This window comes from Physeter macrocephalus, chromosome 16, assembly GCF_002837175.3.
Source record: "Physeter macrocephalus isolate SW-GA chromosome 16, ASM283717v5, whole genome shotgun sequence".
NCBI lineage: Eukaryota > Metazoa > Chordata > Mammalia > Artiodactyla > Physeteridae > Physeter > Physeter macrocephalus.
Window position 1 is genome coordinate 71,788,852 of NC_041229.1, and position 24,280 is coordinate 71,813,131.

The following is a 24,280-nucleotide window of genomic DNA, read 5'->3' on the forward strand; positions in this document are numbered from 1 at the left end:
GGCCTCCTGGGACCTTTTCCCTGCATGGGGTCTCTTTCCACCGTCCCCAGCCCCAGCCTCCAGCTCCACTCTGCTTTCTCCTTCCTGGCTGAGGAAGTGTCCTGTCCTGATGACCATGGCTCTGTGGCTGTCTGCCTCACACTGTCTGACTCCAGAGAGACTGAGCTTCTTGTTCAGTGGTTGTTTTTCCCTCTCTACGTCACCCTGTGTCTGTAGCCTCTTTCTACTTTCTGTGGCCTCTCCCCTTGCCCTGTCCTATGCCCATGGCCTCTCCCTTCGCCTGTCCAGTGTCCATGGCCTCTCCCCTCATCTGGCCTCTGTCTGTGGCCCCTATTCTCACATCATGGCTCCTTCCTTCACTACACTCTGCTTTGTCCTCTCATCCTCTGTGGCCTTCCTTTCCACTACATTCCAAATGTGAGGCCCCTCCCCTTCCCTTGGTTTATGCTCTTTCCCTGAGCTTATGGAACAGCGAAGAAGAGCAGTACATGAAGATCTCTGGGCAGTCTCCCTGCTCACCCCATATGCTGCATATTCGCAGTTCTGCCTGCCTTGCCTGGTGGCCAAGACCTTTTAGCTTAGGAAGCTGAAGGCCTAGGTGGGGCTGGCTTGGGGGCCACTTGCTACATACAGAAGGCAGGTACTCTGAGACCCCACCCCACAGCCTGCTAGGGATGGGGCGGGGCAGCCATCTGAGGTGCCCTACTCCTGCCCCCATTAAAGCTAGCTACTGAGGAAAGCTGGGGCTACCTGTGATGGGGATCTGAGTTCCATGTAGCTCTGGGAGGGCTGGGGCCTGGGGTCCCAGCCTGAGGGAGGTGCTGCCTCGATGGGTTCTGCCAATCTTGGCTTGATGGGGAGGTGCCTTCTGTCTCCCTTGCAGACTTGTTCTCCTGCTTCAACGGGGGTGAGTGTGTGCACCCGGCCTTCTGCGACTGCAGACGCTTCAATGCCACTGGGCCGCGCTGCCAGATGGGTGGGTCTGGGCTCCATCCCACCTCCGAGAGGGGCTATGGGTACAGGGAAATCTGCGGGCCTGAGACGTGGGGCTCTGGGCTAGAGGGGAGTGGGGGTGGCCCTGCCAGTGCTGGAACCCACCAGCCTCTGGCTCGGTGCCAACTGTTGCTACACAGACAGCTTCTTTTTTCTCTGGCTCAGTGTACAATGTCGGCCCTGAGCGGGACAGCATCTGCCGGGCGTGGGGACAGCATCACGTGGAGACATTTGATGGCCTCTACTACTACCTGTCTGGGAAGGGCAGCTACACCCTAGTGGGGCGCCATGAACCCGAGGGGCAGACCTTCTCAGTCCAGGTGAGGCGTTCCCTGCCCTGCCTGTCTAGGAAGGTTCCACTAGGCCCTGAAGCCTGGGCTGGCTTGGGATCTACTTGTCATGGTTAGAGAGGCTGGCACCTTCCTTTCCCCTCCCAGCTCCCGCCCAGGGCGTCTGCACCTGGAGGGGGCTGAGGGCTTCACGGTTCTCACTCACCCACCCATTCCTGGTTGCCCCTGGCCATTCATGCACTTAGTCTCTCACTCACCAAGTATTTATTAAGTGCATAATTATACTCTTCCTGGCACAAGGCCTGGTGCTGGCTCTGTGAACAAAGACTCAGATGTGGTCTCTGTCCTCATGGAACTTATAGTCTAATGGGGAAAACAGACATCAAGTCAAATGAATCATTTCAAGTGCAACTGAGTGCAATAGAGAAGTTCCAAATGCTAGAAGAGCATGTAATGGAAACCTAACCTTGCTTATTGGGAAGGATGGTGATCAGGGAGGGCTTCCTGGAGGAAGTGATATTTAAGTTGGGATTTGAAGAATGAATTAGAGCTAGCCAAGTGAAGGGGTCGGTGGTGGGGGCGGGCAGATGTGAGAACATTCTAGGCCAAGGGAACATTGGGTGCTACGGACCTTAGATAAGAAAGAGCATGGTGCCACAGAGGAAATGGTAGAGGTCCTGGATGACTCACTTTAGGGTGATCTCCTCTAAGAAGACTTTCTGTATGCTCTGACCTCCTGAGTGGGCTCGGGGGCTCCTTTCTGTGGAACCAAAATTCCACATCTTTACCCTGTCATTGTGTTTCTCTTAGAAAGGTCTGTTTCTGGTCCTACTCTCCAGATGTAAGCTTTCTAGGCAGGGAATATGTCTTTTCAACTGCTGTTCCCAGTACCTGGATTAATGCTCAGTAAAAGTTGTCTTGTATATGAACACGTGTGAGACTCACTGTCGGGCAGACCTGATTTCCACGTTTACCCTGTGTGTCGAGTGGGCAGTCACCTTCAGGCACAGCTCTCTACCTGGAGAGGAGTCTACTTGGGGAGCCAGCTCTGCTGGAGGGCACCTTGGCCAGTGCGGAGTTAAGGCCAAGGGGTTGGGAGATAGGGGAGATCCCGGTGCTCAGTGTCACCCCTCTGCCACCTGGGTGTGCCCCTTCTGTCTCAGGCATAGACCTGCCAAGAGGCTGCCTGGGGGCTATGCCCTGGATGCACTGGGAACCCTGACCAGCTCTCCCCGCTTTGCTTCGGGGTATCATGGGTATCACACATCATGACTGTGTCGTTTCGTGATGAATATGTCACAATTACTTAGACCCATGGGATGCCACACATTCATGGGTTATGAAATGAACTTAATGAGTCATAACCAGCCTAAAAAGAAAAAAGAAAAAAGAAAGAAAAAAAAGAGACTATACATAGAAAATATCTTAAGAATGCATTACACATTAATAGTGATAATATTATTTTGTAAAACTTTTGTTTTATTTATATGTGTATATATTTCTCACTATGGGTCAGGGTCACAAAAGTTTGAAAAATATTTAGACTATGGAATGGCTTTCACAGGTCCCACTTTTAGTTGAAATGGCTCCAGGCTGCTTAACCACATTTAATGATAATCTAGTGGAAGTTTTGTTTGTTGTTTGTTTGTTTATTTATGGCTGCGTTGGGTCTTCGTTGCTGTGCGCGGGCTTTCTCTACTTGCAGCGAGCAGGGGGCTCCTCTTCATTGCGGTGCGCAGGCTTCTCATTGCGGTGGCTTCTCTTGGTGCGGAGCACAGGCTCTAGGTGCGCGGGCTTCAGTAGTTGTGGCACACGGGCTCAGTAGTTGTGGCTCGCGAGCTCTAGAGCGCAGGCTCAGTAGCTGTGGCGCGTGGGCTTAGTTGCTCCGCGGCATGTGGGATTGTCCCGGACCAGGGCTCGAACCCTTGTCCCCTGCATTGACAGGCGGATTCTGAACCACTGCGCCACCAGGTAAGCCCCTAGTGGAAGGTTTGCTCACTCATGGGACGTGTTTCCACATTTGGCAGATGGACATTTTCAGAGTTTTCCCTAAACTCTGGGAACCCCATCCCTCCCCTCCTTGGGTCCTATGGCCTTGGATGTATAGGTTCTGTCTGAGCAGGGGGCAGAGGAGACATGTATGTGACAGACAGCACAGGAGTGACATGTGTGCCTGTGTGTGCAGGGGAGGGCTAGGCTGTATCTGCCAGGGTTGTGGTAGGAGTGTGTGTTTATAGTGTGTGCTTTGAGAGTGCCCTGTGATATACATATGAGATATGTGTGTGTGTGGTTTGCATGAGTGTGAGATGGTGTGAGTGTGTAACTGGGCTTTCAATCCAATGGGACAACCTGGGATGGATAAACAGAAAAGTCCGGAAATAGGAAGACAGCACACTTGGATTAGAATCCTGGCTGTGTGTGTCACTTCACCTCTCTGAGCACCAGCTGCCTCCTCTCTGAAATGCAGGTGATGAGAGCTCTGACCTTCCTGTGGTATTGTGGGGACTGGGAGAGATCACAGAGGAAACGAGCTTGGCACGCAGCAGGCAGGCTGTTGGCATTAGTGGAAGCTCAACAGGGTGCCCCTGGGCCCACAACCGAAGCTCGGGGCCAGGTGTGTGGCAGGAACCTGCACGCTGGCCTCCGAACCGCCCCTTCTCCCCCACCAGGTGCACAACGACCCGCAGTGTGGCTCTTCCCCCTACACCTGCTCCAGGTCTGTCAGCCTCTTCTTAGCGGGTGAGCAGGAGATCCATCTGGCCAAGGAGGTCACCCATGGAGGCATAAGGTAACTGTAACGTCTTCTGCCCTGAGCTCCCCTAATCCCTGAAGTGGGTGGTGGTGGATGGGTAAGCATCTTCCCTTCTCATGCCTCAAGGAAATTGTTTTCAGGGGGCAAACAGCAGCACACCAGGGCAGAAGCATACTGGCAGGCCAGCTGGGTTTCTAGTCAGCTGGGTTTGCAGAAAGAGTCCCTCACAAGTTTCTGGAACTGTCAGGATTTCTAGACCAGTGGGTTTCCAGACAGTGGGTTTTCAGGCAAATAGCAGAGTTTCCCAGATAGCTGAGAATGTACCACTATAAGCATGCTTAATTTTTTTTTCTTTCACAAGTTGAAGGAAATCTTCCTGAATGTATCATACATAGTTGAAGCATCCTCAGAGCAGATTCTGAGTACACTTTCACCCTTTTCTGATGGCCTGGGCTCATTTTGAATGTCACTTACCTTGTTGGGATGTCAGGGATGCCTGAGGGACCACTCGAGGTGTGAAGTCCCTGCTTCCTACACCAAAAGGCCCCAGACTGTGGTCCTTCCTGAAATCTTTCTTGCATTTCTTCTTCACTGGCCTTTCCTTCCCTTGCTGTCCACTGCCACTTCATGTTGTTGTCAGGGGGACCTTCCTGCACTGACCCTTCTCCCCTTTTTTATTTCCTGCTTCAGACCTAGAAACTGGGTAACCAAGCTTTCTGGGGCTGAGTGTAGAAGTGAAGGCCCAGGGGTTTCTCCTGTGAAAGAAGCATTGGTAGATGGATCTTTTGGTACCACCTTTGGCTGGTTAGACACTTCATTTGTCTTCCTCCTAATTTTCAGCTGGGTGAAAGTTGCCAAATTCCAGATTGGCTAGGCGAGCCTGTGCCGGTAAAATGGGGAAGGTGTCAAGATTGCTGTAGCCCTGCATCTTTTCTTTCATTCCCTGTTTGTCTTCTCTCTTGGCTTTTTCTTTTTCTCTTCCTACTCCTTTCTTGCTCCCCACCAAAAATATAAGCAAAACAGATGTCTTTATACCACCTCTCCTGTCTAGGAGAAAGGAACTGGCAAATTCAGTCACTCTAAGATTTATCCCTGCCAGGGAAATTGCAATTTTATTTTTTATTTTTTTTTCGCTTTACTAACTGCACTTTGTTTATTGAAGGACTGTCAATAAAAGATACATCAATAATTTTGGTATAAAAAGCCACCACTTGGTGGCGCAGTGGGTGGCAGTCCGCCTGCCGATGCGGGGGACGCGGGTTCGTGCCCCGGTCCGGGAAGATCCCACATGCCGCGGAGGGCTGGGCCCGTGAGCCATGGCTGCTGAGCCTGCGCGTCCGGAGCCTGTGCTCCGCAACGGGAGAGGCCACAGCAGTGAGAGGCCCGCGTAACGCAAAAAAAAAAAAAAAAAAAAAATAGCCACCACTATTAGTGCTCAAAATCCCATGATTGCCCTCACTGTGATTCCAGATAGCAAAGGAAATTGCAATTTTATTTTATTTAAAAAATATTTATTTATTTATTTACTTTGGCTGCACTGGATCTTAGTTGCGGCACACAGGATCTTCGTTGCGGCATGTTTTAGTTGCAGCATGTAGGATCTTTAGTTGCAGCACGTGGGCTCTTAGTTGTGGCATGCGAACTCTTAGTTGCAGCATGCATGTGGGATCTAGTTCCCTGACCAGGGATTGAACCTGGGCCCCCTGCATTGGGAGCATGGAGTCTTACCCACTGGACCACCAGGGAAGTCCCAGAAAATTGCAATTTTAAAAAGCAGCTTTAAAACTTTGAAAACAAAAGAGCCCCTTTCTGATTGTGGACTTCCAGGCACCCAAGAAGTCAGGGGCAGGGAAAATAAGGACCTCACACCCTGTGGTACCAGTGGCCGTGGGGTGAGGCAGATCCTGTGTACGTGGTGGGTCCTTCAGGTAGGGGATGGTGGGTCCTTTGGTGAAGGGACTGGGCTAGTGGAGGTGGTGTGGATGCCCTGAAGCTCTGGGCTGTGCCCTGCAGGGTCCAGCTGCCACATGTGATGGGGAGCATGCGCCTGCAGCGGCTTGCTGGCTATGTCCTCGTGCGGCATCAGTCGGCCTTCACACTGGCCTGGGATGGCACCTCGGCTGTCTACATTAAAATGAGCCCAGAGTTCCTGGGCTGGACCCATGGGCTGTGTGGGAACAACAACGCCGACCCCCAGGACGACCTGGTGACCAGCTATGGTGAGGTGCAGGGCAGGTGGCCTCCAAGGGATTTTGGTGGGGATGGGGGATAGGTCAGGCTGGAAGGGGTGGAAAGGGACTTGAGACAGAACCCTGGGGTCATGGCACTGAAGACCCAGTGGGAGGCCAGGGGCCCATTCCAAGTGTGTGGCCTCAGGCATCTTTTAACCTCTCTGGACCTCAGTTTCCTCATCTGTAAAACAGCCATGATGAGAATGTCTACTAGGGTTGTGTGAGGCTCTACTGGGCACTTTGCTAGGTGGCACTGACCCTGCAAGGTGAGTGGGGGATGGAGGGGGCTGGGGTGGCAGCAGGGCACAGAGGGCTCCAGAAAGAGTGGCAAGAAGTTAAGGTGAAGGGTTCAGGCCACATCATGGTGACTCTGGCCAGAAGGGAAGTGACACCTTTGAGCAGCCACAACACACTGAACACTTTACCCACATGGTCTCATATAATCCTTGCAATAAATTCACAAGGGGACTCTTTGCCCTGTTTCACATGTGGGTAAACTCGGGCTCAGAGCAGTATGGGAGCTTGTTCAGGCTCACACATTCATTCTCTTTCGATTGCATGGTGTTGCTTTCCAGAGTTTAGAGCAGCAGGGATCTACTCCAGGGAACTCACAGGGTCTTGAGCATCCTGGACTATTCTTACCACATGTATTTTTCAGGAGAACGGCTCCGTAGGGAAGTGCAGGTTGGGATGGGAGCTCGAGTCCGGGTTCTACAACTCCTTGTCTTCCTCTTGGCATCCCTTCGGCTCCATCTGCCTCCCCTCGGGCTCCCCACCTGTGGTCAGGCTAGTTCTCCCCTACAGGGAAGCTGACGGAAGATGTGGCTGAATTTGTGCACAGCTGGCAGGAGCAGGCCCCCAACCAGCCTCCAGGGCCCACGACCTCCTCCCTGCCTCGCCCTCCGTGCCTGCAGCAGAGCCTGGGAACCATGCAGGTCTGGATCCTGGGGAGAGCCCCCGACTCCAGCCTCTACCCCCACCCTAGTGTCTGGCTTAGGTTGGTTTCCTTCTACTTCTTGGGAAGTCATTGGCTGCAGGGGCCCAGGGTTGTTGGTGCCCATGCCCCTTCTGTCTGCTCTCTACCCGGCCCTTTCTCTCCCTCGGGCTCAAGTTGGGGTGCTGTATGGGACTGGCAAGGTCAGAGGGCTTTACCTGGCCCTGCCAGCCCCCAGCTCCGGCTTCTGGCCCTTGCCCCAGGGTGTATATGACCGCTGTGAGGCACTGCTGCGGCCCCCCTTTGATGCCTGCCATGCCTATGTCAGCCCTCTGCCTTTCACGGCCAGCTGTACCAGCGATCTCTGCCAGTGAGTGGGGAGCCGGGGGGGGGTGGGCGGTATTGGGATGAAGGGAGACCTCTCCCAGTCTGGGGTGGGAATTCATCACGTGGGCCACTGAGCTTGAGGACCCCAGGCCCTAACAGATATGTTTCCCAAAGCTCTGAAATTCTTATCTGCATAGGTGGGACAGATCTTCCCCATTCAGCTGAGGCCCAGAAATGGGGCCTGACCCGCTCAGGGTCACATAAGTCAGGGGCAATGTTGAGACTAGAGCCCAGGTTTCCTGCCTCCAGCCTAGGGGTCTGTATACCTAGCTACCTTCCCTGGCTCCCTTTCCCAGCTGTGTGGCGAGGAAGGGTGCCCTGAGCCCTGGCAGTCTCTATCGGGTGCTGGCGGGCTGGCTACAGGGTGGATCTCACTCCAGTGTGACCCTCGGTTTCCCTGCACAGATCAGCGGGTGATGAAGCCACCTGGTGCCGGGCGCTGGCAGAGTATGCCCGGGCATGTGCCCAGGCAGGTCAGCCCCTGCAGGGGTGGAGGAACCAGCTCCGGCCATGCAGTAGGTGCAGCCTGGTGGTGGGCAGGGAGGGATTCCAACAAGTTCTGTCCTGGGGCTGTGGGTGGCATTCCCAGGCCTCAGCTCAATGTCCTGTCCTGCTGAGAACCACAGATATCAGAGCGTTAAGCCCTAAGGTTGCATCTGCATGTGGTAGATGGGAAAACTGAGGCTCAGAGAGGGAGGGACTGGCCTGGGGCCACCGAGTGAGATGAGGGTGGCTCTCAGCGTCTCCCAGGCTCTCACTAATTTCCTGGTCACCTGGTGCTCCCACTGGGACTAGGGGAATCAGGAAAATCAAAGCCCTCCTCCCACCCCCAACCCCAGGGCTTGGGGTGGGGCCTGGGTGGGTCCTGGCAGAGCTGGGGCCAGAAGGGAGCTGTCAGGCCATACGGCTCCCTTCCTTCCAAGCGGTGCACTGCAAGGAGAAGGCCTTTATCTACAACGAGTGCATTGCCTGCTGCCCCGCCTCCTGCCAGCCCCGGGCGTCCTGCGTGGACAGCGAGATAACCTGTGTGGATGGCTGCTACTGCCCCGACGGTATGCGAGGGGTGGTGTGGGTGCCTGGCAGCCTCTTCCTGGCCTGACACGGGTGGGCATGGAGCAAGGGCTCAGAGGATGCTTGTTTGCAGAATGAATGAAGGAACAAACAATAAGTGAATAAATGAATGAATGGATGGCTTAAGGGAGGTGAGGGTGGGGGTGGAACTGTGGCTCTTGAAAGGTTCGTCAGGGTATTTAATTTCATTGGGACTGAGCTTTTTAAGGTGTGTAGATGAGGATAAGTCATTCGGTCATTCATTTATTCACACATGCATTTGTTTAAACATTCATCCACATACTGTTTTCATGGTGTATACGTTTGCAGCACATCTATAGTGTGCAGCTCACGTGGCTAGGCTGGGGGTTAGGATAAAAAATATAAAGATACAGTCATTGACTTTAGGGATCAAAATCAGGTTGCTGTGATAAGACACTTACACACATGACTCTAGTCTGAGGCATAATCGGTGAGGACAAGCTCAGTGGTTCAGACAAGAAGAGATATAAGGATTCATTTCAAGAAGAGACTGTCAGGGAAGGCTTCCTGGAGGAGGTGGCACCTAAGCTGGTTCTAGATGCAGTGACAGGCTTTCGAGAGGTGGGGAGGAGAAGCTAGTCAGTATGCATTTTGTTTGGGGTGGGTTGTTCTCTGAGAAAGGTCTGGAAGTGGGATTATTTGCTCAGAGGGGATTAAGCATTTATACAGCAGAAAGTTTGAAAGTGAGCTGGATGGTGAAAGAGTGTGGATGAGGTGCTATTTTTCACAGGCCCTGGAGAGCCATGAAAGGGTTGTGAACAAGAATGGAGGTAAGTTAAGTGGGCCTTTGCTGTCACCCTAGGGCTGATCTTCGAGGATGGGGGCTGCGTGGCACCAGCTGAGTGTCCCTGTGAGTTCCACGGGACCCTGTACCCGACTGGTTCTGTGGTGAAAGAAGACTGCAACACCTGGTCCGTGTCCACTGCTGGGGAGAGGGGAAGGGGGAGGCAGTGACTTCTGGGGCTTTCCCTCAGGGCTGCCCCTCCAGGATCTGGGAGCCTGACCACATGGGAGCGCTCACTCAGCATCTCTGAGTCAGGAGATCTCATTATATCCACTCTATGCTTGGAATCTCCACCACCCATTTTAGAGCTGGGAAGACTGAGGGCAGGGAGGAGCTCTGCGGACCCTGCAACCCTCCGACGTCTATCCTAGTCCTGGAGGGGTGAGCCCCTGTCTCACTGGTCTCTGTGTTTCAGCACATGCACTGCGGGCAAGTGGCTGTGCAGCACATCTGTCTGCCCAGGTATGTCTGGCACCATCTTGGACCTTACCCCCTACTAGTCCCACAGCTTTTAGGGCAGGGAAGCTCTGGGGGCCAGGCCTGCTGCTGGCGTGGGGCGATCACTCAGTTCCATTGGCTCAGCACGCCCCTCTTCATTTCCTCAGAGCTGCTTTGCCTGATTAAGGGGTTTTGCTCCACCCCTGTTAGGGAGGGTTTTTCATGGGCTTCTTCCTGAGTGTGGGGGGCCTGGACCGAGACTGGTCTCCATGCTCGGGGCCTGGTCTCCTGTCAGAGGGAGATGCTCGGGGCAGGGCTGCATCTCCCTTCAGACAGGCCTGGGGGGGGCAGGGCTGCATCTCCCCAGTGAGCTGGGCTCTCAAAGGGAGGGCCAGGGCTCCAGACACTGCCCTGATACCTGAGGACAGGGTGCCCTCTTCTCTTCATGCTCAGAGCTGCAGGGCAAGGCACTCCCTGTGGGGCAGCTCCCCTGGGTTAGCTGCCTTTCTCTGCCCCTCAGCCGAGTGTTCAGTGACTGGCGACATCCACTTCACGACCTTTGATGGCCGCCGCTACACGTTCCCTGCCACGTGTCAGTACGTCCTCGCCAAGAGCCGCTCCTCGGGCACCTTCACAGTGACACTGCAGAATGCCCCATGTGGCCTGGTAAGGGCTGGGACCCCAGACTTGTTCCAGCCAGCCACCCCTGGCTGCCGCCCCCTAGAGAGGCTGGGGATTTAGGGCAGGGCCTCAGGTCCTTCCACAGCCCACTCATCCTGCTGTCCATTCTTTCTGGGCAGAGCCAGGGGGCAGCAGATTGGGTTCTGGCTCCAGAACATCTGCTAGCTGAGAGTCACTTCCCTATCCTGGGCCTCATTGTTTTTTGTTTTTTAAATTTTATTGGAATATAGTTGATTTACAATGTTGTGTCATTTTCAGGTGTATAGCATAGTGATTCAGGTATACATATACATATATTCATTCTTTTTCAGGTTCTTTTCCCATATAGGTTATTATAGAATGTTGAGTAGAGTTCCCTATGCTGTACAGTAGGTACTTGTTGGTTATCTATTTTGTATATAATAGTGTGTGTATGTTAATCCCAAGCTCCTAATTTATCCCCCCCTGCCTGCCGCCACATTTCCCCTTTGGTAACCATAAGTTTTCAAAATCTGTGAGTCTGTTGCTGTTTTATAAATAAGTTCATTTATATCATTTAAAAAAAATTAGATTCTACATATGAGTGATATCATATGATATTTGTCTTTCTCTGTCTGACTTACTTCACCTAGTATGATAATCTCTAGGTCCATCCAATGTTGCTGCAAATGGCATTATTTCGTTCTTTTTTATGGCTGAGTAATATTCCATTGTATATATGTACCACATCTTCTTTATCCATTCCTTTGTTGATGGACATTTAGGTTGCTTCCATGTCTTGGCTGTTGTGAATAGTGCTGCAATGAACATTGGGGTGCATGTATCTTTTCAAATTATGGTTTTCTCCAGGGATATGCCCAGGAGTAGAATTCCTGGATCATATGGTAGTTCTATTTTTAGTTTTTTTAAGGAACCTCCATACTGTTCTCCATAGTGGTTGTACCAATTTACATTCCCACCAACAGTGTAGGAGGGTTCCCTTTTCTCCACACCCACTCCAGCATTTACTGTTTGTGGACTTTTTGATGATGGCCATTTTGACTGGTGTGAGGTGATACCTCATTGTAGTTTTGATTTGCATTTGTCTGATAAATAGTGATATCGAGCACCTTTTCATGTGTTTTTTTGTCCATCTGTCTTCTTTGGAGAAATGTTTATTTAGATCTTCTGCCCATTTTTTGATTGGGTTTTTTTTTTGACAGAGAGCTGCATGAGCTGTTTATATATTTTGGAGATTAATCCCTTGTCAGTTGCTTCATTTGCAAATATTTTCTCCCATTCTGTGGGTTGTCTTTTCATTTTGTTTATGGCTTCCTTTGCTGAGCAAAAGCTTTTAAGTTTAATTAGGTCCCATTTGTTTATTTTTGTTTTTATTTTCATTACTCCAGAAGTTGGATCAAAAAATATATTGCTGCAATTTATGTCAAAGAGTGTTCTGCCTATGTTTTCCTCTAAGAGTTTTATAGTGTCCAGCCTTACATTTAGGTCTTTGATTCATTTTGAGTTTATTTTTGTATACGGTGTTAGAGAATGTTCTAACTTCATTCTTTTACATGTAGCTATCCAGTTTTCCCAGCACCACTTATTGAAAAGACTGTCTTTTCTCCATTGTATATTCTTGCTTCCTTTGTCATAGATTAATTGACCACAGGTGCATAGGTTTATTTCTGGGCTTTCTATCCTGTTCCATTGATCTATATTTCTGTTTTTGCACCAGTACCATACCATTTTGATTACTGGAGCTTTGTAATATAGTCTGAAGTCAGGGCACCTGATTCCTCCAGCTCTGTTTTTCTTTTTTAAAATTAATTAATTAATTATTTTTGTCTGTACTGGGTCTTCATTGCTGCACATGGGCTTTCTCTAGTTGTGGCAAGCAGGGGCTACTCTTTGTTGCTGTGCGTGGGCTTCTCATTGTGGTGGCTTCTCTTGTTGTGAAGCATGGGCTCTGGGCACGCGGGCTTCAGTAGTTGTGGCACACAGGCTCAGCAGTTGTGGTGCATGGGCTTAGTTGCTACACGGCATGCGGGATCTTCCCGGAGCAGGACTTGAAACCGTGTCCCTTGCATTGGCAGGAGGATTCTTAACCACTGTGCCACCAGGGAAATCCCTAGCTCTGTTTTTCTTTCTCAGGATTGCTTTGGCTATTTGGGTTCTTTTGCATTTCCATACAAATTTAAAATTTTTTGTTCTAGTTCTGTGAAAAATGCCATTGGTAATTTGATAGGGATTGCATTGAATCTGTAGATTGCCTTGGGTAGTATAGTCATTTTGACAGTATTGATTCTTCCAATCCAAGAACATGGTATATCTTTCCGTCTGTTTCCATCATCTTTGATTTCTTTCATCAGAATCTTATAGCTTTTAGAATACAGGTCTTTTGTCTCCTTAAGTAGGTTTATTCCTAGGTATTTTATTCTTTTTGATGCGATGGTAAAAAAAAATCTCTAAAATTCATCTAATTCAACTTAATCTTTGCTTCCTTGGATTGTACCTTCAATGTCTCTGTATTCGTTTATTCATTCGTTCATTCAGCATATACCGAACATCTATGTCTTCCAGAAACTGTGTTGAGTCTTTGGGACTGGGATGAATTAGACCTGGCTCTGCCCTCCTGGACCTTACAGTTTGGTGGGTGAGGCAGACAAGTGACCCCCATAACCTACTATGTTACAGGAGCTGTGACAACATGGACAGTACAGAGTAGATCTCCATGGAGGAACTTTTCCCTGTTATTGTTTCACCCAGATGTCAGGTGGGAGGAGGAGGTGGGTCAGGAAAGGCTTCCTAGAGGAGGTGAGCCCTGAGTTGTGTCAACCACTTGTGAACATAACTGAGCAAAAGGCCAACCTGCAGGTCTGGGGTAGATGCGAGCTTGTTTGTCTCTCAATAGTGACTGCACTGTCCCTGAGCTGACCATGCTAGCCAACCTCACCAGTCCTGGTCTGGGTGGCACTGAAGCCCCTCCTGGCATAGAGGAGCAGGGGCTCACACCCCTAGCCAGGGGAGCCACCCCCCAGTCCCTCCTCCCTGCTGGCTTCTGCAGCCCCAGCACTGAGGGCCCTGAGTGTGAGCAGACATCAGCTGGACATGCCCCTCTCTGGCCCTGGGGACCCATGCTGGGCTGTGGACTAGGTGGAGGGCTGGGCTTTCTCTCTCTTTAGACCTCAGTGACCCCCACCCCTTTCTCTGCCAGAGAATGGCCTGGCCCTGACCTTGGCTGCTATCTGAGTCAAGAGAATACTTGTCCTCAAAAGTTAGGTCACTCTCATCACATCCTGAGGGTGGCAAAAGGCAAGGCAGACAGACACAGCCCAGGTGGGCTCCTTCCCACTTATGGAGATCTGGCGTCTTAGAATACCTAAGGGCTGTGGGACCTCGGGGGGTCCCTTACTCAGCCCTCTCTCTAACGTGTCCCTGACTGGCTGGCCAACCTCAGCCTGAGGTAACCTGCTTCAGTGCTGGATGGTGCCTCTTGATAGCACGTTCTTTTTACCATGAGCCGGGTCTCCTCCTTGTGACTTCATCCATGCTGATGAACTGATGGAGGGCCAGCTTCGGGCCAGTCCTGTGCTGGGCATGGTGAGGGTTACACAGATGAATCTGACCTGGTCTTACCTGCCAGGAGCTCACAGCCTGATGTGGGAGGTCAGTCACGTCCTCAGGTTGGTTGCTTCAGTATGAGATACAGCACCATCAGTTCTGTAAGAGGGGAGTTCTGTGAAGGAAGAAATACCCCTATGGGGTAGAAGAAAGGAAGAGGGAAAGTCTCATGGCAGAGGTGGCATTTGAGCTGAGTGACCTAAAAAGTGGGCCTGGAAAGAGAAACAAATAAAATATGTATATTTGAGGATGGGGAGGAAGGGCAATCCAGGAGGATTAGAGCACATGAGAAAGGCAGTGAGGTTGGAATGTTCTAGAATGCATTAACACAGAAGCAGAAGGACTTGGCAACTGGCTGACTGTGGCTGGTAAAGTTGGGGATGTGGGAGAGAAGCAGGAAAAGTCAAAGAGGAAGCTGTGACTTCAGTCTGGGTGAACAGAATGGCGTGGGGTGAGAACAGTAACAGAGAGGACGATGAAAAATACTTGCACAGTGCTAGGAACTTCAATCACTTTTGCATACAGCATCTAGTTTAAGGCTCAAAATACCCCCACGTGGTAGTTATTATTATTCTCCCTATTTTAAATATGATGAGACAAGCTTACAGAGGCTTGGGGCATTTCTGACAACCCACAGCCAGCAGGAGGAAGAGCTGAGCCTGATCCAAGGTTGGATGTTGTCCAGAAAGCCTGTCACAACCTATTATTAACATCTTACGTTAATTAAAAATAATGAGCCAGTATGGATACATCAGTAACTAAAGCCATACCTTATTCAGATTTCCTTAGTTTTTTACCTAATGTCATTTTTCTGTTCTAGGATACTACATTACATTTAGTCATCACATCTCCTTAGGCTCTTCTTGGCTGTTATAGTTTCTCAGACTTCATTTTTGATGACCTTGAAAGTTTTGAGGAATACTGGTCACTTACTTTGTAGAATGCCCCTCTTTTGGAATTTGTATGATGTTTCTCTCATGGTTAGAGTGGGGTTGTGGGTTTTGGGGAGGAAGATCGGAGGTAAGGTGTCATTTTCATCACATCTTACCAAGGGTACACACTATCAACATGGTTTATTATTGTTGATATTGACCTTGATCATCTAGCTGAGGTAGTGTTTGCCACCGAGAAGTTATTCTTTTTTCCCCCTTTCCATACTGTTCTTCTCTTTGGAAGAAAAGTCATTATGTTCAGCCCACACTTGAAGAATGGGGAGTTATGCTCCCCTCCTTGAAGGCACAGAATTTACACAAGTTTTTCTGCAGATTCGTTTTTTTCTCCCTGATATATTTATTCAGTCATTTATATCAGCATGTGCTCATGGATATTTATTTTATAATTTGGTTTATAATCCAATACTTTTTTATTTTGTTACCCAGATTGTTCAGCTTTGGCCATTGGGCAGTCTTTCATGTGGCTCCTGTGTCCCTTCGACACACCTCCATCACTCTGTGTGTGTGTACGTACTTCCTTAACCTTTCGGCCCTACAACATGTACCAGGCTCATCTCGTATATTTCCTGTCCCAGTCCTAGAATCAGCCATTTCTGCAAAAATATTACCAGGCTTTCTTGGTTCCTTTTATTAGAGAATGGTGTCAGAAACCAAGACCTGGGCGCTAGGTATGCTCATTGCTATTGGGGTATCATTTCTTCTAGGCCATTTCAGCTGACAGAGAAAGGAAATATATGAATAACCCATGCATATCCCTGTCTAACCAATATATATACACATATCGATAAATATTTCTATAAATAACCATTTGTTATGTGCTAATCAGGAGTTCATAGTCATGTTCCAACTGCCATATGGATCATTCTAGCCTCTTCCCCTTGCTTATCTCTAAACACCCACTCCAACAGTAAGAAACCTGGCTTCCATTATTCACCTATTCATTTACCTAACTGTTCAATTCCAGTATACATGTAGAAGAGTATCAGAATTATTATCCTGTATCTCCATGGGAAATAACTTTATCAAGTAGAGTACAGTGCTTAGGCACAATTCCTTTTGCTCTTAGTCTTACAAACTCCATTTATTTCCAAAGTAACTTAGGTCAACAGCTTTCCCCAAAATCCCTTTAGCGAGGTTGTTTCATATATTTGTAATATATTAGATTCTTCTGTCACAGTCTGCATTCCATTCTGGGATCCCCTGACATCCTACATGATTTTTTAAAATTGCACACATTAGCATTCACTCTTTATGCTGTAAAGTTCTGTGGCTTTGACAAATGCAACCCCAAAGTATTTCATGCACTTTTCTTATATGTATCCAATAGGGAGGACCAACCACATGTATCTCTATTTTGCAAAGGAGAGTACAGAGGTTTGTAGAAGTTAAGTGCATTCTTTAGGGTCTTACGGCTTTCAGTGACATCAGGATTTGAACCTAAGGCTGACTAAAGGTGCAGGGTTTCTTTCTGCATCAGTGACATGTCCAGGGGGGACCAGAGGATAAGTGGGTTTGACAAAGAAGGTGATGTTTTAGGCACGATGATTTTGAGTTGTTTCAGGGATTGTCCCCTTGGGCAGAAACTTAAAAGAAAGGTCATAACTGGTTGCACAATGTCTTTCTGAAAAGTTTCAAGCTCTGATCAGTTCATTTCAGTGCTCGATTGTATTACTTTCCTGTTACACTTTCTCTGGCTGTCTTTGAACTTAGGATAAAGTCCAAAAATATTACAAAGCTCTGCCTAAGCTGGCCCCTGCCTACCTCTTGAACCTTAAACCACTTTGCCCAGTGGCCTCTGACCCCTCTGGTCTTCTTTTACATCCTTGAATACAGTAAAAGCCTTCCTGTCAGGGGTTTTGTACAGGTTGTTCCTTCTGCCTAGATGTCTTCCCCAATGCCTTCTTCCGTTGCCCAGCCAGCTTCTATGCATCCTTCTGATCTCAGCTCAAATAGCTCTTGAGCTTTTTTCCCATGCCTAAGTTTTCTGATCTGCAAAATGGAGTTGTTAGTAGTACTTACTGTATAGGATTGCTATGATGATTAGGTGGGTAAATATGTTAAAAAATATCAGAATGGTACCTGAACATAACTCTAAAGTTAGCTGTTATTATGTTATAATATTGTAGTATAACTGTTATATTATTGTTATGATTATTTTTACATTACTATTATCATTCCCTAGGATAACCTTTCCTATCTCTGCAGGCTAAGTCTCGTTCCCTCACTAAATGCTTTCCTAGCACCCTACACCTCTTTTCAGCACCGATCACAATAATAATTAACCAACTTTTTAATTGCTTATTTAATGTCTGTATCCCACACGAATATCTATTCTTCTTGAGGGCAGGGACTATATCATTTTCATCATGTATGACTGTGTGACCATCTTCTGTGGAAGGGAGGTATGAATGGGCCCAATGTGAACTACCCATTTCAGAGATGAGAACCTGAGGCCTAGAGAATATTAGCTCATTTCCTGCCTGCTTATGAGTGGAGCTTGATACTCTGCAGGATGTGACACATAGAAAGAGCTACATAAACACCCATAAAAGGATGAAATTAAAGTCCTGGATTGCAGTCAAAAGGGGAGGCCAGTGTTTCTGGGGCTGGACTCTGGGTCATCTGGGGTCCATCTCTGCTCTGTGTCATAGCCTGAGGGTTGACTATCATTTTTATTTGTATTATCCCAGTTCTGCCACTAACCTTCTCCAGTCTGTGCCTCTGCCTTCCCATTCCCCAGATGAAAGCATTTGGTTAGAGGACCCCTAATATCCTTTGGGCCTCTGTCACTGTGGGGACGCTTCCCCTAGCCTCAGACTATGCTGAAATCCCTGCCTTTGGAGGGCTCTGTTGGGACCAGCAGGCAAGACAGACTAACTCTGCCCCTTTGGCCTTCCTTTCTCTCTAGAACCAGGATGGAGTCTGTGTCCAGTCAGTGTCAGTGATTCTGCATCAGGACCCTCGGAGGCAGGTGACCCTGACCCAAGCAGGGGATGTCCTTCTGTTTGACCAGTACAAGGTCACCCCACCCTACACAGACGGTACGGCCCTGGTGGATGAGAGCTAGCTGAAAGGTGGCAGCCCAGGCTCTTCTGGCCAAAGGCACTGGCACACGGGCAACAGCTCACATTCTAGTACTGGGTGAATCAGGCCAGGGGGACACCTTGGTCCCAAGAACATGGACTCTGGACTTATACAATTGTCTTTGTCCCCATCCCAACATGACAGTGGGCTTCATGGCAGTATGATGGCTTCTCCTAACATTAGGATATTAATGGAGCTGTCTTCCATCCCTACTCTCACTATCTATTAATTAATTATTATCCTTTCTGATTTCACAAGGTATTTGTGATAGCTCGTAGGAAGCACATCTAACAAAAATGGCAAAACTATTAAGAAATAAAATGGCACCAGAAAAAAATTAAAAAAGAAAAAATGATAAGGGCTCAAGATTGAGAAGAGGGGAGATGCAAGAGTGTAAAGAGCCCTGCCCCCCCAATAAAAGGCAAGCCACAAAATGTGTAAAATTCACTACAACTGAATCTAAAACTTAAAATTGCTACAATTGAATCTGAAATCATATTGTGAGCTTCCTGGTAGGCACTGTGGGAAAAAAAAATGGGTAGTTACAGAATTCTCCTTTGCTAGAGAAGGAAACACACCACTTACTTAGGGAGACAAAGCTTTAATTGGCACTCGATGCTAGAAGAAATTTCTCAGCGGGAGCTGCCATGGTAGGTTATTCCTGGGTCCTGACTTCATCATTGAATAGGATTTTCTCAAGGCTCCCCAAACCAACCCCCAGGCAGAGCCTCACTGTGTGTGAAGACTGGGCTGGGTATGGGGGTCAGCGTGGGCTATGCAGGTGGTGGCGGTGGATGGGGTGATACTGTCCGAACCTCCTACATCCCCGCTCCGGTTCTGTGCCCAGACGCCTTTGAAATCCGGAGGCTCTCGTCCGTGTTCCTGCGCGTGAGGACCAACGTGGGTGTGCGGGTGCTCTACGACCGCGAAGGACCGCGGCTGTACCTGCAGGTGGACCAGCGATGGGTAGAGGACACTGTAGGCCTCTGCGGCACCTTCAACGGCAACACGCAGGACGACTTCCTGTACGTGTCCTGACCCGGAACTGGAAGGAGGGGGAAGCAGGCCCTTTAAGGGTGTGTGCGGGCTGGCGCTGACTAGGAACGTTTCTCCCTGGCTGCCGTGGGCTCTCACTGTTCCCAACGTGCACCGTTGATTATTTAGTCCTCTACGTTTAAATTTAAGTATGTTTCTTTAAGGCAGTGGTTCACAGTCTTTCTTGCGCCAAAGAATCATCCCGGGAGCTTGTTAAAATGCGCATTCCTGGGTCCCACTCCTCAAGAATCTGATTTAGCGTACTGCCCGGGAATCTAATTTTTAATAAGCACCTCTGTGATTCTAGTCTGTGAGGTCTAGAGAGATACCTTGAGAAATACTGTTTTACAGTGAGGTCTTAAAATGGGTGGACCTCAGGCTGAGTTTGATTTGGCTCACGGTTTTGTCTGTTTTAACTGGTTGTGAACACTTTTAGATGAGTGTGAGCCCCCAGTAAACCAATGATGCCAAAACTCTTGCTTTCTATCCCACCAGGCCATTTTAACTCACGTACCTTTCCTGCCTGGTGCTTGATGGTTTGCATCCTGTGAGCCTCCCAGTATTCTATTTAGCCCTTCTATTCTAAATAGCCCTTCTATTCTAGGGCTATTTCCCATGGACTGACAGGGAGTTGAGAGAAAGTCTATCTAGGCATGGACACAGTTTAGGAATTTGAGAGAGGATGAGAGTCAGACCTTCCAGAAGGGAGAACAAAGGGTTGATCTTGATGGCTGAAGGTCCTGGCCAGTCCTTCAAGTTACATGCGTTGGGTGATGCAGAAGGAAACGTGAGAGGCTTTCTTCAGACAGAAATGAGAATTTGTTTGGAAAAGCAAGAACAGGAAAAACCTGAGAGCTTTTCCATGCATGTACATTTTAAAATGTAGCATCCTACTCTGCCTTGCCTGGTGGAGCTGATGTTAGGGCAGCCGGTTAGAATGGTGAGGGCGGACCTTGTTTAGTGTGTGGGCTGCTTGCCATGCTGCTAACTATGAACTCTGGGTGGCAGTACTGCTCTGTGTAACTTGAGTGTTCTCACTGCTCTGGAGCAATAACGTGCCTGTGGTGGGCACCAGGCAGAACCTGCCCCTCATGGACACTATGATCTCTCTCCATTCTACCATCTACACCCAGTTCGGTGACCTTTGGAGACTGGTGTTGTCTAGGAAACATGCTTCTCCCCTGGAAAGAGAGGGCGGGCAAAGGAGTTTGGGGGAACTGCCCTTGGGGAAGGGAAGAGGAAGTCTTAATGTGGTGAAGTTTGGTTGATGGTGTCCCTGTTTATCGCTTTCTGACATGAAGAACTGGGGTGGGTGGTGAGGGTGGGACAGTGTGTGGCCCCAAGCCCATTTGGAGCCTGTTGAATATGATGTGTGTGTGTATGCACGCACATTTGTAGTTGTATGTGTTTGAATGTGTCTGGGTAGATCCCCTTGGCTGTTTGCGTGTCTGGCATATATTTGTGTTCTGTGCGTGTGTGCGCGGGTGTGTACGTGAGCAGGTGGATGCTTACCTGGGTGTATGCTGTATGTTCACTTGGGGGCACGTGGGCCAGTGTGTGAATGTGGCTCTGCTGTGGCTGCAGGTCCCCAGTGGGTGTGCCTGAGAGCACCCCACAACTCTTTGGCAATTCTTGGAAAACACTGTCCGCCTGCTTCCCGCTGGTCTCTGGCTCCCCGCTGGACCCCTGTGATGTGCACCTGCAAGCTGGTGAGGTGATCGGGGAGGGGGAGGGAGGATAGGTGTGACTGGTTTGAGAGAGATGAGATGGGAACCTGGGCATGAGGATATTGACCACATCGGGTAGGAGTGATCCGAACGGAGAAGGTGCGGGGAGGGGACTGGGCTTCACTTCTGGTGAGGGGCAGGCAGAAGGGAACCTCACGTCCTATCCCTGTCACCTACACACACCTTTGTACCAGCTCTCCCATCCCGGGGCAAAAGTCCGAGGCCTCAGTGGCCCCTCCAGGCCCTACGCTCTCCTCCCATCCCCCTTATCTCACCTCCTCCTCCCCCCACCTCCCACCCTCCCACCTTCCCCCTTCCTCCAGCTGCACTGGCCTCCTTGCTGTCTTCCTACACAGCCTGGTCCTTCTCCTCTCCAGGTCTTTGCACTTGCTGTTCCCTTCACCTGGAATGTTTTTCCCTCATAAACACATGCCTCACTCTCTCACCTCTTTCGAGTTTTTGGTCAAACATCTTTCCACTGAGGGCTTCGGACCACTGGGTTTAAAATCACAATTCCCCTCCCGCCCCAACTTGCAATCCCCATTCTTCTTCCTAGCTTTCTCTCTCTCCTTAGATTCTTCCCCTTTAATTTACTTTGTAAGTCGTCTAGTGATGGTCTCCTCCAACCAGAACGTCTGCTGTATGAGGGCAGGGACTGTTGTCTGTTTCGTTCACTCCCTTGACTCCTTCTGGCCTATGGATTCATGCCTGGCACGAGGAATGCATCGCACGAGTGCCTGTGCACGCGCACACACATACACACGCACTCCCGTGTACAGAGTCCCCTGAGCTGCGGGGAAGGAGGGAGGGAGAGACTGGGGCCTGGGGCACCAGGCAAACCAGACCTCTGACCCTCGGCCCGTTTGTCTGTCTCCAGCCTCCTATGCCCTGCAGTCCTGCAGCGTGCTCACTGGGGAGCTGTTTGCACCCTGCTCCGCGTACCTGAGCCCCGTGCCCTACTTTGAGCAGTGCCGCCAGGACACCTGCCGCTGTGGGCAACCCTGCCTGTGTGCCACGCTGGCCCACTATGCCCGCCTGTGCCAGCGCCATGGGCTCCCCGTCGACTTCCGCGCCCACCTGCCAGCCTGTGGTGAGTGTCCCACACTTGTGGGCCCATGTGAGGACGGCTGGAGGAGCCAGAGCTGCAGATCTGAGTGTCCACCTGCCCCCCTGAACTCTCCCCTGGGACGTCCTACAGTCTCCTCCAGCCTAACACCCCTTCCTCCCAAACTGCTTCTCCTCCTATGCTCTCCATCTCTGCCGAGGGCCCCCATCCATGGATTACCCAGGCCTGACACCTGGGGCACGTGTCACCTCCAGTCCACCTCCAAGTACTGTAAGTCTGGTCAACTGCAAATTCAGCCAGTTCTCACCACCGCCATTGCCACCGCCTTAGTCACAGCTACCTAACAGGTGTCCCTATAGCCTCACTGCAGCCAGAGTGAACTTTCTAAAGATCACTGGCTGTGTGGCCCTCAGGTTTGAGTGCACACGTGGCTCAATGGGCCTGGGCTGGCCCGTACCCACCCCCACTCCCACCCCAGGCCACACACCTCTCCATGTCTTAGTCATCTCTGTGCCCCCAGCCCCAGCACAGGGCCCCACTCTCAGTATGCTTTTAGCAAATGTTTGTTGAATAAATGGAAAAGGCACAGTACAGTAAGTCCTCTACTTATGAATGAGTTTCGTTCTTAGAGCGTGTTCGTAAGTTCAGTTTGTTCGTAAGTCAAACAAAGTTAGCCTAGGTACCCAACTAACACAATTGGCTGTATAGTACTGTACTATAATAGGTTTATAATACGTTTGCATCTTTGAAAGTTCATAACTCGAAGGTTCGTCTGTAGGGGGCTTACTGTACCGGGAGTCAGGAGGCCTGAGTTTTATTCCAGCCCTGCAGGTAACTTTGTGTGTCTGTGACAAGGCCCTGCATGTCTCTGAGTCAGAGTTTCTCCAGAGCTGGTTGGACAGGACCACATTAGAATCATCATGGGAACTTAAAAAAAATGCACCTATCTGAGCCATATCCAGTATCAATTAAAACAATGTATCTGGCAGTGAGGGGCAGGGGTCAGCATTTTTTAAAGCTCCCAGGTGGCTTTGATGTGCAGCCGGGGTGAGAACAGCTGGGCTTGGCAGTCTAGGTGGCTCTACTGGCCCTGACAGACTGTGGGAGACCCCAGGGGAGTGGGATGGTGTCCAGATGAGGAGAGGGCAACCCTGAGTCTTGGACAAAGGGCCCCGAGAGGCTGCTGGAAGGGAGCACAATTGATCTTCATAACCCATGGAAGCGAGAGAGGCAGAAGTGTGTGTATATTTACACACCTGTGCATGTGTGTCTGTGAGTGAGTGCAGGGCTGTCAGGGGGCAGTGATTTCCACTCCTTCCCCAGTATCACTACCTAAGAGGAACGCCCTGCAGAGAAAAGGAAATACCAGTGGCAGGGTCCAGGCTGAACTTGGGAGGTGGGACCCACCTCTATGGCTCTGCCATTCTGGTGTAGTGGGAGGCAGACTGGGTTCAAATCTCAACTGTGACCTTGACCTGCTGTGTGACCTTGGACAAATGTCTTAACTTCTCTGGTTCTCAGTTCTCCTCTGTATGATGATGACCCCACCCCATACAGTTGTGAGTAAGAGAGAAACAGCACAATTACATTCCTCACTACAGCACTGTCCTGTGAGGCTACCAAGGAGTACAGCCCCTGTGTGGCTCCGTGTGGACAAACCTGCCAGGACCTAGCTGGCCCTGAGGCCTGTGGAGTTGATGGTGGTGGCGACCTCAGCGGGGACGAGTGTGTGGAGGGCTGTGCCTGCCCACCAGACACCTATCTGGACACCCAGGCTGACCTCTGTGTTCCCAGGTGAGCAGGCTGGCTTGAGCTCTGTGTCAGGTGGTGATGAGGCTGGGGGTCTCCAGAGCATATGAAATTGGGGTGCCTGACTGGGCCTCTCATGTCCCTACTTCATCTCACAATCTCAGGGCAGAGCTTGGAGGGTAAGCTGGGTCAGTGGTCGGGTGGGCTTCCTCCTCTAGACACCTCTCCCCCTTCCCTGGCCTCTCTTCTCAGCTCTGGCTCTTTGCTCCAGCCCAGCTTCCCCACAAGACAGAACAATCCCACAGAGCCAACAGGGTCTCTGCCCTCATCTCTCCTCTCCTTCCACAAATCTTTACTGACCTAGTATGTTCCAGACATTTCTAGGCCCTGGGAATTCAGCAACGAACAAAACAGAGTCCTGCCCTCACAGAGCTCACATTCTGGGTGGTGAGACAGATAATAAGCAGATAAATAGATCCTTAATGGGTCTGGTGGTAACAAG

General features: G+C 50.0%; 1 protein-coding gene across 1 annotated transcript in view; it reads left to right on the forward strand.

Moving 5' to 3' along the window:
• The window catches only part of OTOG (otogelin), an 85,564-nt gene that overhangs the window by 4,708 nt on the left and 56,576 nt on the right, over positions 1-24,280 (forward strand). Inside the window, exons 5-20 of the mRNA XM_024118883.1 lie at positions 884-976; positions 1,159-1,313; positions 3,953-4,071; positions 6,049-6,254; positions 7,071-7,201; positions 7,464-7,570; positions 7,993-8,102; positions 8,511-8,639; positions 9,482-9,590; positions 9,879-9,925; positions 10,422-10,567; positions 18,026-18,158; positions 19,049-19,226; positions 20,821-20,945; positions 21,841-22,053; positions 23,631-23,823. Coding sequence (XP_023974651.1) covers positions 884-976; positions 1,159-1,313; positions 3,953-4,071; positions 6,049-6,254; positions 7,071-7,201; positions 7,464-7,570; positions 7,993-8,102; positions 8,511-8,639; positions 9,482-9,590; positions 9,879-9,925; positions 10,422-10,567; positions 18,026-18,158; positions 19,049-19,226; positions 20,821-20,945; positions 21,841-22,053; positions 23,631-23,823 — 2,194 coding nt within the window. The remainder of the gene's footprint in view (positions 1-883; positions 977-1,158; positions 1,314-3,952; positions 4,072-6,048; positions 6,255-7,070; positions 7,202-7,463; positions 7,571-7,992; positions 8,103-8,510; positions 8,640-9,481; positions 9,591-9,878; positions 9,926-10,421; positions 10,568-18,025; positions 18,159-19,048; positions 19,227-20,820; positions 20,946-21,840; positions 22,054-23,630; positions 23,824-24,280) is intronic.